Source organism: Suncus etruscus, chromosome 9, assembly GCF_024139225.1.
Source record: "Suncus etruscus isolate mSunEtr1 chromosome 9, mSunEtr1.pri.cur, whole genome shotgun sequence".
NCBI classification, from domain to species: Eukaryota; Metazoa; Chordata; class Mammalia; order Eulipotyphla; family Soricidae; genus Suncus; species Suncus etruscus.
The window spans coordinates 72,929,108-72,942,713 of record NC_064856.1 but is presented as its reverse complement, the minus strand read 5'-3'; the positions used below and the strand labels follow the sequence as shown (position 1 = coordinate 72,942,713).

Below are 13,606 nucleotides of genomic sequence, written 5' to 3'. Positions count from 1 at the left end.
CTGGGTGGGTCCCAGGTCAGCCACATTCAAGGCAAACCTCTATCACTTCGCTATCATTCCGGCTCAAAGTATTTTTTAAATCTAGATTAAATAGATAAAAAAAAGAAGAAATAGAGAATTTAAGTCACCAATAACAATTAAAGGATAAGGGCCATAGTGACCTTACATGTGCTCAACTAGAGTTGGATCCCTGACATCCCATTTACTTATTTGAGTACTATCAGGAGTGATTTTGAATAGATTTAGGAATAACTCTTGATCACAGTTGGTTATGGCCCATAAATAAACAAAAAATGGGGAAATGATAATTTCATACACACGTTCACATACCTCAAACTGTTTTATAGTGAAAGTTAACTATGTTCACCTGTGTCTTAGCTCTTCCCCACCATCTGTATGCAGCACTCACCACAGAAGGAAGTAGTTGCCAATCTACTCCTCTCTAGAGGAGGGGCCCATTTGCTCCAGATTCCATGACAAGCAGGGTAGGTTACACCCTGTAATTAGAAAAACTAAATGTTACCATTCCAAACCGAACTTCGTTAAAAAACAAGCACATTTCCTTCTAGGATGCTGTTTTCTACAGAAACTGCATATGGTATAAGAGAAAATTGCTACACTTGGACCCTTGCAGATTTCCTGAAACTACATTTTAAATGATTTTAGCTCAGAAAAGGTAAGACCTGCCTCTTTTTAGTGACCTATTCAATTTCCTCCCAACCTTCAATGCTTTCTTCTGCCTCAATAATCTTATGAGCAATGCATTAAAAAAAAAAACAAATAAACAAAAAACACCCTTGGCTCATTTGCAATTGTCATCAGTTTGAAAAACTTGGGCGAAATTTTTTTTATTTTTGGGGGGAGAGGGGAGAGGATGGGAGAGGGGAAAGGAGTGGGGAAAGGAGAGGGTAAAGGAGAGAGGGGAGAGGAGAGGAGAGAGGGAAGTGGATGGGAGAGGTGAGAGGATGGGAGAGAGAGGGGAGAGGATGGGAGAGGGGAGAGGGGAGAGGGGGGGAGAGGGGAGAGAAGTGGAGAGAGAATGGGAGAGGGGAGAGGGGAGAGAGGAAAGAAGGGAGAGGAAATGGGAAAGGGGAGAGGATGGGAGAGGGGAAAGAGAAGAGAGGAAGGAAGGAAGAGGAAATGGGAGAGGGGAGAGGATGGGAGAGGGGAAAGGGGAGAGGAGAGGGGCAAAAGGAGGAGAGAGGAGAGGGGAGAGAGAGAGGAGAGAATGGAAGAGGGTGCGGATTTTTTTTTTATGGTAAAATCTTTGATCAATTTCCTGAACATGGTATCAGGTACCTAAGACTTTAAAAATAATTATCTTTTTCTCTTTGTGTTATTGTCTTATTGTTTTTCTTTATTTTTGGAGATAATGGGAATTGTTTTAAGTGCCCTCATATGCTACCCAATGTACAGACTCCCATCATACTCAAGAATGGACAACTGGGATCTGCAATATGCAAATCATATATGTACTTTACCTCCACTACTATCTCTGGCTCTGCTATAAAGCTTTGGTTATTTTGTTTTGTGTGTGTGTGTGTGTGTGTGTGTGTTTTCCTGGAAGTAGGAAGTACTGGGAAGGCATTGCTCAGGGATTACTCCTGTACTATCTTTCTGGTTCCTGATGTCAAAGTTTACTATGGAATTCTTGAATAAGTGTAAACTGATGGATTAAACATCTACTATTAGAATTATACAAATAATATATTCAATAAAATGTTTCAGTGAACATTCAAATCATGATGCAAAGTCTATGGGAGCTTGATAAAAAAAAAACTCTGAGGGAAAAAAAGGTGAATAGAGAATAGTACCATGTAACTGTTTAAACTCAACCTGACTGAATTGTAGTACCACATAAGGTCATCTGAGTAATGCTAGGGTTCAGAACTGCTAGGGATAGCCTAACCCCCCATTAAATCTCAGGAGTCTGAGCTTATAACTAATGGTCAAAGGGCATGCTTTGCATGCACAAGGCTAAAAATTTGTTCTTAACACTTCATGAGTCATGTTTAACACTGGAGATAATTAGATTAACCAAGGTAACAAAGCAATCTCTAAATTCCCTCAGCATTGTTTTAGAGTCACCTTCCCCCCCCCCAAAAAAAAATCTCTGAGTTGTTAATTAACTATTATTGCAGAAAAGGACAAACCCAAACACTTTTAAAAAGTGCCTATTTTCTGTTTTATATTTTAGAGGTTCAAATACTTACTAAATGTCTTTAATATCATTCAATTTCTGAGAAACTGATAGGTAAGCACTCACACATATCATTTACAGGCATGTTCTAAAATATCTAATTGTCTAACTTTTCCACTTCTGACTAAGCAGACACAACCTAGTAAAATATATTTACTTGTAAAACAAGAAAGATTTTTATGAGCATGACAACCATGAAACAAAGTCAGTCAGCAGTTCATACCTCAACGAGTCCCTGCAATATCCTAACAAATATTACACATCCATAATGTACTCTGGCTGCTGATGGGATGAGCATATTCAGGGTAGAAGTAAGAAGTATGGCAGCTCCAAATACTCTGAAAAATAAAAGAAGATAATAGAGCTAAATTTTTCTGTTCAAGTCATTTATGCCTTGTAATTACTAGGCTAATTTTAAATAATAAATTAATTTCTCTTCTTTGCAAATAGATATTTGGACTATCTTGAAATACTACTTTATTTGATGTACAAAAGATAAAAGAAGGATCCAACAATGTGGTTAAACTTACATTTGTTTGCTTCATTATTCTAATTATAAACCGCAATATTTAATGAAAAACTGTAAAGATTTTGGTCAGTATAAAATGTATGTTGCTTAAGTACAAGATTTTGTTCACAAAATACATAGTGATATTTATAATAACTTAGCACAGCATACAATATATAGTAGATATTGGGGGTTTGGGAAAGGTATTAAGTTCCTGAATAGAGCTGTGACTCATGTTATAGGTATTACACAATTTACTAGAATTTGTATATGTATACAGTTTTTATGAATGGATTTATTTCTTAAATGTCTCATTAATATTATGATTTTATCTCTGAACATGTTTCTATAATATAAAGAACTTATATATTTCCTCATGTAGTTTTTGTTTGCTCTAAATTTTTTTTTTTTTTGGTTCTTTGGGCCACACCCGTTTGATGCTCAGGGGTTATTCCTGGCTAAGTGCTCAGAAATTGCCCTTGGCTTGGGGGACCATATGGGATACCGGGGGATAGAACTGCTGTCCTTCCTTGGCTAGCGCTTGCAAGGCAGACACCTTACCTCTAGCGCCACCTCACCGGCCCCACGTTCGCTCTAATTTTGTGGGTGAGAGTATGAGTTTTATTTTAGGCATACTGCTAGTAGCATACCCATATAGAACAATTCAATTTTCCCTAGAAATATGGTTTTTAACACTTTCATTGACTTGCAAGAAAAAAATACAGTATATCATTAAAATAATCTATCTATAAGCAATAAATAAATAAATACCAAGCAATAAAAATAACCCCTTGACTGAGTCACTTTCAAAGTATTTGATTAAAAGAAGTTTGGGCAAACTATCTTACAATTAGTTCTATGTGCTCTATACATATTTTTCAACTAGATTAAATATACATAAAAATATGGCCCTTAAATTCAGTGAACCTCCAAGAAGCTCTATAATTGTTAAATAGGTATATATAAATGTAGTTATTAAATATAGATTTTCTAAAAAGGGTCTTATCCTTATTAACTTGTTACTAAAATGTTCAAAATGACTTTATTAATGAATGAAGATAAGTACTTTTTCTGTGAAACATTATCAATGTCAAATATTTTGAGTTTTGGTGCACTCTATTATCTGCCAGTCCTCAGTGATTTCTTTCTACTCAGGTAAAAAATAAATTTGGTCTAATGTGTTGTCTGAGCACATCACCCACATTTCCCTTCTTGAAATGTGAACTTTCCTACTTTCATGTTGGGTGTGCACCAGGGCTCTCTTGGCCTTTGTAGAAACCTACACTCTCTCTTGAGCGCTCTTTACTCTTTATTCTCTCTTTCTTATCCTCTCTCTCATCCTCAATCATGATTAATTTTGCAACTATAAAAAAACAACTGCATTATTGAACAACCTTGTAAAACACAGTGTTTAAATAAATTATTTTTAAACTGTGTTTTTAATTTTTCTTGATTGAGATTTTGTAGTTTATAATACAACATGAACAGAAAAGAACCATACAAATTGTTTTTCCCCACACATGCCTATCTAATTCTCCTTAGGTAATAAGTTCTATTGTCAGTATTCACTTAATAGGTTATCTTTCTATATTATCTTGTCTGAACTTCAATTTTATAACCTTATATTATACATGGAGGTGAAACCATGCAAAACCCTTTTTACTCCTGAAATATATCTTTGTATAATTATCTCAAGAATTCCTCAGGGCCGGAGAGATAGTATGGAGGTAGGGTGTTTGCCTTGCATGCAGAAGGACGGTGGTTTGAATCTCGGCATCCCATATGGTTTCCCGAGCCTGCCAGGAGCAATTTCTGAGTGTGGAGCCAGGAGTAACTCCTGAGTGCAGCCAGGTGTGACCCCCCCCCCAAAAAAAAAAAGAATTCCTGCTTTGTCGGAAATGACAATAATTCATTTTTCATAAGTTAATAGTATTTCATTACAACGATTTGCCCTAATTTTCTTACCCAGGGGATTAAGGAAGTACACTTAGTTTTCATCTTTTAAAAGATGTTTTAAAAGAGTACACTTGCTCACCACAAAGAGTGGTGACTGCATTTATAAAAATATCTGCACTGAGGACTATCATAACAATGTCAATGTGTGGGCCCGGAGAGATAGCACAGCGGTGTTTGCCTTGCAAGCAGCCGATCCAGAACCCAAGGTGGTTGGTTCGAATCCCGGTGTCCCATATGGTCCCCTGTGCCTGCCAGGAGCTATTTCTGAGCAGACAGCCAGGAGTAACCCCTGAGCACCGCCGGGTGTGACCCAAAAAAAAAAAAAACAAAAAAAAAAAAAACCCAATGTCAATGTGTGAGGGAAATAGAAAACCTGTCTCGAATACAGGCAGGGGCGGGAGATAGGGGCACTGATGATGAGAATGTTTTACTGGTGAAGGGGTGTGGGTTTTTTATGACTGAAACCCAACTACAATCATGTTTGTAAACACGGTGTTTAAATAAATATATTAAAAAATAAAAGAGTACACTTTACATTTTAGGCATATTTTACCAAAAGATATCTCAAAATATGAATTCCTCCCATCATTATAAATTTAAAATGATAGTGGGCATTATTTACTTTTATAGAAGACCACTTAGTAGTTTTTCCAGGGTATATTTTGTAGTGATAAATTCTTAATCTGTTGTTTGCCTGTAAAACTTACTATTCCCAACAATGTGGTAACTAAACAAAAAAGAGGTTTCTTTACAGGGTCTTTTCATTAAACTCTTTGGTCACGTGACATGATACTAAATGAAACTAGATATATCAAATGAAATGGTAGATCTCAAATGAAAGGGTAGATATTTCATTGATAAATCTACTGAAAATTATATGGGAGTTCCTTCATATGTGGATATCTTGCAGCCTTTAATATTTTTCTTTATCTTTGATTTTTTCCCTTTAAAATATAATTTTCCTTGGAGAGTCAGTTTGAATTATTTTTGTTTGAGAAGTTAGTGAGTTTTCTGGTCCTGAGTTTATGTCTCCTTTCTCAAATTGATCTTAGTTATTACTTTTTCAAAACCCAATTTTTCTCTTTTATCTTCTCTCCTGAAAACCCTGAAATACAGAAATATGGATGTTGTCTCTCTTGATGCTCATTCATATATCTCTTTTTTTTTCATTAATTTACTTACTCTAAGTTTCTTTTTTATACTTGCATAGACTCAAAATAGTGTTCATAGAACTCTGGGGCTATTCCAAAAATACTTGTTCAATTATGTTTTATTTTTATGTGTTCAGACCCTTCAACACTCTGTGGAAGCCTGGCAGTGAAAAGGTTACCATAGGAATGCCAGTGGTACTCAGGGAGAAATGTGTACTAGAGTTTGAATACAGCTGCCTGTGCATACCAGTGATCAGTATGTGATTTTGACTCCTAAACTAATCTCAGACCTTCTTATGCTTTCTGGATGCTTTCTTTTTCTTGATTCTTGAGTTAAAAGATTTGATTATCAATTTTTTCCATTCCTGGTTCACCCACTATTTTGGTTTTTGTTCAGTTTCTGTACTCTTTTGCTCAGTTGTTTGTATATTTCTTGTACTTCATTTGTACTCTTTCATAGAAAATTCATTTTTCCCAATGATTCTTTCATTGCAATGAAAGAATAATGCACCAATTCTTAATTTCAGAAATAAACTTTACGTTTCTTACATTCATCTTTTAATTGTAATGAATGTCAGAGCATTGTTGCTTTAGAGTCTTTCTCAGGAGTTAAACATGATACTACTATATCTAGCTTTTTATCCTTATTAAAAGTGAATTAATTCTTTCATTGTTTGTGTCTGCCCGATACAGCATGCATTTTAGAGGTGAACATACAAAAGCAAGTCAACCTGGGCATAAATCAGGAGTTCAAGATAGATTTGCTGCGAATTTTCATTCATGAATGTGCTCTAAGCAGATCAGCTGTCAAACACAGGAGGAATGACAGTTACTAGGTTCCTGGTAGTAGGTTGTGTTGTCAAAACCCAGTCAGCTTTATTAGCTATTGTAGATCATGGTCACATGCAACAAACAGTAGTTGTTCAATAAAGTGTTCTCCAAAGCTACTAGGAGATTTGTATCTGTTAGAACCTGGCAGCAATTATGCCAAATTCAACAGACCTTGATAGCAACATGTGGCACAATGTTGTATTTGGTAAGGTCTGTGGTCTGAGGTTGTACAATCTGTACAAGTATCAGATAATAAAAACCCTTAGTGTCCTGATACAAATTAGTGCTACATTTGAGCAGGCCTATAGAATGAACAGTAGCACACAATAGATCTGTGATAGAATGTGATAGATCTGTGCCAATTTCAGACTTATTTGGCTACCTGAACCATAATTTAAGTATCATGGGATACCTTTAAACCAATTTCAAACGGTCTGTGTAGCAGTGACTGAGAGTTCTGACTCAGCTAACCTTGGAATAGCTGTGTTGTTTTGCTGTTTTGTTGTTTTTGTCCTGCCTTGAGAAACTTGCTTCCCATAATACATGTGGAACATCTGATCTGAACATTTATAATGAGAGATAAGTAGTGGACAGGGGCGCCAGATTACCAGAAATGGGCAGAACCCACATTGCTCTGTTGTTTCCTTACAGGTTGAAGTTGCTTAAAAGGTAAATGGAGCCTTAATCACAAATTCTATCTTCTGAAAAAGTCTGTTCATGCAGAAGATAAGGCTTCCTGATGCTACAGCTACTTTGGGAAATATGACCTGTATGCTAGCAGATAGCTTTTCTATGGACAGATATAAGCCTTGGCTAAATATCACACAGTAGATACTTTGATCTGTTGTTGTTTTGGGCTGGGTAGAGGTCACCTCAGGAATATTGTCTTTCATCAATACTGCCAGTGTGTAGATATAGTGCCCACTTCTGGCTCCATCCTGTTTCTAACTTAGCTACTCTTGCTTCCTTTCCTTTCAAATAGTTAAAAACTAGACAATGTGAGCACCAAAGTGACCTCCAGTGTGCACCACGACCAGAATGTATGCAAGCAACACAAGAATGTAGAATGCCAAGTGAGCTCAGTGCTAGCTCACAGTGAGTCCCACAATCTGATGTCCAACCAACCTCAAATCAGCACTACAGCTACATGTATGAGAAGATAGGTTTATGTACAAGGTTCCAGTCATCTGAAAACAACAGCATCATCTATGAAGGCAAAGGGATACTAAAACTATAGAATTGCATAGTTCAGAGCAAAATTTTAGATTAAGACACTCCAATTTTGTGGTTTCCAATAAACAGAGAAACCTATTCTTTTCTCATATTTTATCTTTCAAAACTGTTACAATGTTGGTGTTGTTGAATACTTTGATATCTTGATCTCTAGTTGCACAAATTTATATTTCCATAAACAATGCATGACTTCATTTTTGCTCACAAGCTATGGCTGCTTTTGATGTAAACTACTGTCACAGGTATATGGCATCATCTCACTCTGACCTTCATTTGCATTTCTCCAGTGATCAGCAATATGCACTTTCATTCACATTATCATTGATCTATATGTCCTCTTTCTATCGATGTGTATTAAAATCTGATCAACATATTTTTTAGGCTTTTGTTGTCTGGAAATGTGTGTCTTAAAAAAATAGTATGGATGACACTTCTCCATTCTGATGGTTTATGAAATCACCGATATGTAGTCTTTTTTTTTTCCCCCTTCAGACTTTGGTCCACAACTGGTAATGATTAGGGGTTACTCCTGGCTATGCACTCAGAAATCGCAAATGGCTGGGGGACTCTGGGGATGGAACCAAGATCCAACCTGGATCAGTCGCATGAAAAGCAAATGCCCTACCACTGTGCTATCGCTCCGGCACCTAATAAAGTCTTAAATTTATGTCTATAAATATAACTTTTAAAAATAATTTTATTTAAAATAGTTTGAAAATACTGATATCTCTAGGTAAGCTCAAGAAGTTGATTTTTGCCTATTCTGTAGCTCAAGATTTATGAGCATTCATGTTGATTGTCTTTTGTAGGAGATCTGAATATCATATGATGGTCAGCAGCCTACCTTACTATTATATATTAGATGCTAATAGCATACACCTCCAATTTAGAGAACCCTAAAATGTCTTTAGCCATTGTCAAATGTCCCTTGGAAATTTAAAAATAATATCACCTACCTTTAGAGTTGTATCAACTATTTATTGAATTCCCACTATATTCAGTGCTAAATTATTCAACATTTAGACATTAGACAAATAACACAGATGTCACTAATATTATAGCCACCTAACAACAACACTTTAAAAAACATTTCTTTAAAATTTTATAAGTATTTTAAGTCAATAGCCAAGTGATTATTAGCATTTATATGAAAATTATTTACACATATTTTTTCTGAACTAGATGCAACCAAAACTAAAATAGCAATTTCACTCAACATTTATTTACACATCCACACTCCTAACCTTTGAGAGACTATATTTTGAGTACGATACTGTGTTGAGAAAGAAAGAAAAATTAAAATGCAGAGTGTTTATTGTACTTCATCTCCCTACACTTATTCACAACAATTTTCTGAGTTACACTTTCTTCTCAATTTACAAATAAAAAATAGAGTCAAAGAGAATCTCCAGGGAGCAAAGGCAAGTACCAAAACAGATTTGAATCCAGAAATTACTGGTATGAAAAATCTGGACTTTCTTAATAGCATGGCACTATCACTAGGCATCAAGCAAAAAGGAAAGATGACCTATAGTATAGTAAAAGTGAGATAAACCAAGGCAAGTAGCCAAGAAACAAATGTATGCCAATGGCTGTAACAAGAGTAGCAAAGCAGGAGAAAATATAGAGCAGGATGATTTTTATTGGCTTTAAAGCTAAGTTTGAAGGAAGACTATAAGGAGGAGTTATCAATTTCTGAACGAGAAAAGGAATCAGCAAAGATTCAGAAATGAAGATTAAACTATACACTATAAACTAGGGCAGCATCCAAAACAATTGGATGTGCCAATCAGATGAATGGGAAAAATAAAAAATATTTTGGGGACCTAAGAGAGAGTAAGTAAAGATGGAAAACCATTTGTGTTTTATACAGCAAACATGGTTTTGAAACTTGACAGCACATATAGACCTTGACCTCTGCCAAGAGTTATCCCTGAGCACAGAGTTGGGAAAAAGCCCTGAGGATATTGTGTGGAATAAGCCCTGAGCACTGTGGGGTTTGGTAGATAAACAAGAGAGATTGAGAGAAACAGAGAGGATGCAAGGAAGTTGGCTCAAAGGTTGGAACACAAGCTTTTCATGCTGGAAATCCTAATTTGATCCTAGGTGCTTGATGTTCCCAAAAACACTGAGCACTGAACTGAAAGTAGTTCCCAAGCCCACAAAGCATTAAAAATGCCAGATGAGATGATAAACAGGAATGATTCTTGGAAAGTTCAAGGAATTATAGATAGGACTACGAAAGTAAGATCAATCATCTTGGATATAATGGGATTATTATATAAGAGACAATGGATCAGAGATAATTAATGATATACCTAAAGTGAAATAGTAAGTTAACTAGAACAAAACAACAAATTCGTTTTTAGATCTCTAGTTTAGACTTTTGTTTCCTTCTATGAAACAAGGAAGACAAAAATATTCAGGGTTTCTATGGTTCAATCCATGGCCTGGACTTGCAGAAGAATAAAAACCAATATCATTAATTATGGAAGAGAAGGAAAAGCAATGCCTATTTGCATAAATAAGATAGAAACTTTCTTTTTCTTTTAGATTTTAGCTTTTCCACTTAAAAGCTATTTATTGGAAGTTGTTTAGGCTTTGTAGGTTTCTGATTCCACTATCTAAAAAGGACAATTATGTAATATTTAAGACCAGGAATTCTATAGTCAAATGTCTAGTTTCAGGGTTTGTCAGTCACGTATTACTTAACTGACTTTGAATTATTTATCTAGGCTTCCTCAAGTACAAATCAGGGATGCTAACAGAACCTGAGTACAAAATATCCAGAAAAAAAAATCTAGTACAACCTAAACTAATATATTAAAAATGTATGAGAATGATATCAATATAACAAATAGTCTCTTTTTTTTTGGATTCTGGGACAACCCAGAAATGATTTTCATTACTATATTACTTTTATTACTTTATTATTTCTTGCTCTGTTCTCAGAATAATAGTGGCGGTGATTGGATACCATACAGAGTGTAGAGGATCGAATCAGGATTGGCCATGTGCAAAGAAAGCACCCTTCCCATTGTACTAGATAGTTCTAGATCCTTTCAAATTTTTAAGATGATGGTTGTGAAACTTAAACATCATATACACTAAATGAATAACATACCTAACAGTCTTAATTTGGAGGATTGGAGATAAAAATACATTCATAAATGTGACTCAATCAGAGCCAATTTTGTTTCTTGAACCCATCAGGAGTGATTCTTTTGTTTTGTTTTGTTTTGTTTTTCGACCACACCCGTTTGATGCTCAGGGTTTACTCCTGGCTAAGCTCTCAGAAATTGCCCCTGGCTTGGGGGGACCATATGGGACACCGGGGGATCGAAAAGTGGTCCTTCCTTGGCAAGCGCTTGCAAGGCAGACACCTTACCTCTAGCGCCACCTCTCTGGCCCCAGGAGTGATTCTTGAGTGCAGAACCAGGAGCAACCCCTGAAGGTAGCTGGGTGTGGCTCCAAATCGAACAAACTACCTTTGTTCTACTTTTATAAATAAACTAAATTAAAATAATTAGTTTAAGTAACTTGCTACTGTTCCATAGTTACTAAGTGGAAAACTGTGGTTTATACTTGTTCAATTGATTGCAAATTCTAAATACTAAGCCACTTTGTTTTATTGTATATTAATAACAGCAGAACTATCAGCACTACTAACTGTATTATTAGCAGGTAAATTACACAATTTTTGAAAAGGAAAATATTTCTAAAAGTTGAATAATAAATGAATCGGGGAGGTTTCATCATTTTGTGTGCAGACATATGTCAGTATCAGAAAATAAATGGAGAAAATAATAAAATTGAAAACAGTAAAAACAATTATAAAACAGGTTAGTCTGAATCGCAGGCATTATTGTACATTGTTATCACTCAAAAGGACTTGTTATAATATAAGCTGTTGGGTTCCAGGCTTCTGCATCAGTTTTAGGGTAGGAAGGTCCAGGGTGTGCATTTCAAGTCAATGCTGATATTATGCACTTTTCATTATTTAATAATTGCTTCAGTAATGACTACATGTTGCCTCTAAATATTACATAGGGGACAGTGCTAGGTAGCAAACCTAGAATGCTATGAGTTCTATGGATCAAATTTGGGACCTTATATATATAAAGTCTATCAATGAAGTCATTTCCCTAGTCCCAGCAGTCCAAGATTGATCAAATCTATAAATGGCTGCAGTGAATAGTGGCTTGCCTTTTATTGTACAGGAAAACAGCAAGGCATGCATTGCACAGATCATAATGGAGTGATTTAATCAAACCCCCAGTGATGTGCCCTGACCTAGTTTCAGCTGTCCTGATTGCCTAAACTGGAATCTATTTTTAAACTATTTTTCTTGGATCTTCCAAATAATGCTTTGGTAGCATAAGGCTATTTCTGGCAATAGCCAGCCCAGGTGATCAGACCACTTGGTCACAGTTCTGGCCTGCAGTTCTGGGGGCATGGCAAAGGCATGTTACTCAGGGCTGAAGGTCAAACTTCACATATAAGTAATGTTCCCCTGACCCTTGGGTGGTTCTTCCTGGATAATCAATACCCAAAATGAGTAAGATGTAACTGATGTGACTAGCCCAACTGAATGACTGCCATATTTTTTCCCTTGGAGACATATAAATAGCTTGACATATTACTAGTTAAGAATATAAGTTTCATTGTTACTACCATAAATTAAAATTCTGACTTTAAGTTCCATTATGTACAAATTTTGGAAAACTGCTTTTATTTAAATTATCTGAGGCTTATATTTCTACATCTGGAACATGGCCAAAAAGCCATTTTATACTACACAGGATTACCATAAAGATTAAATGAGTTGGTTAAAAAAGGGACAGTATCTAATTTATCTTAACTATTTTAAGTGCCATATATGTACTCCTTAATGTTTAGTAGAGTTTTGAGAGACTCGTTATTCTTTATTCTACTATAAAGTTTTCAAAATCTGGTTAAGTGTAAGAATGATTTCAGAGTTTTTCCATATCATTCCGAATTTCTAGCAGCTTAAAGTTCATGAAGCCATAGAGTGAGAATTCAGTCTTCCCTTCTGTATATATAGAGAATTGATTTAATTGCATTAGTCCCTAAATCAGTGTCTTGAGTCTATCTAAAATATCTAACAAGAAAATTGACTAGGGACCGGAGAGATAGCACAGCAGCGTTTGCCTTGCAAGCAGCTGATCCAGGACCTAAGGTGGTTGGTTTGAATCCCGGTGTCCTATATGGTCCCCCGTGCCTGCCAAGAACTGTTTCTGAACAGATAGCCAGGAGTAACTCCTGAGCACAGCCGGGTGTGGCCCAAAAAACAAAACAAAAAAAAAAAACCAAAAGAAAAAAAAAAAAGAAAGAAAGAAAATTGACTATTTTTATCATGGCATCCATCCACATTGACTCCTAGTATTTAGCATACCCTTTCCCTACACACAGATACTTTCTCTGTCTCTCTATCTTTCTCTCTTTCTCATACAAAATCACACAAATCTTTTATTCAGCTAAACTTTATTTTCAAATATTCTTAAAGCACTACAGAGCACTTGATATAGTCACAAAATTTTGTGGCCTCCCTCCCCCATCCATTCTTTATATCTGTTATCTAAAAAATGTGGTTTCAGGTTGCTATTTCACTTCTCTGAATCCCATGATACTAATAGAATGTTTTGTATACTGCATGCTTTTAAAGGAATGCCCAGCTACTTTCCAATAGAGCCTTAAAACAGAGTA

The 13,606-nt window shown here is 35.8% G+C and overlaps 1 protein-coding gene across 1 annotated transcript in view; it reads right to left on the bottom strand.

The window, feature by feature from the left end:
• SLC17A6 (solute carrier family 17 member 6) overlaps positions 1-13,606 on the bottom strand; it is a 48,736-nt gene that overhangs the window by 20,212 nt on the left and 14,918 nt on the right. Inside the window, exons 4-5 of the mRNA XM_049781018.1 lie at positions 2,424-2,538; positions 410-497 (exon numbers count right to left, since the gene is read on the bottom strand). Coding sequence (XP_049636975.1) covers positions 410-497; positions 2,424-2,538 — 203 coding nt within the window. The remainder of the gene's footprint in view (positions 1-409; positions 498-2,423; positions 2,539-13,606) is intronic.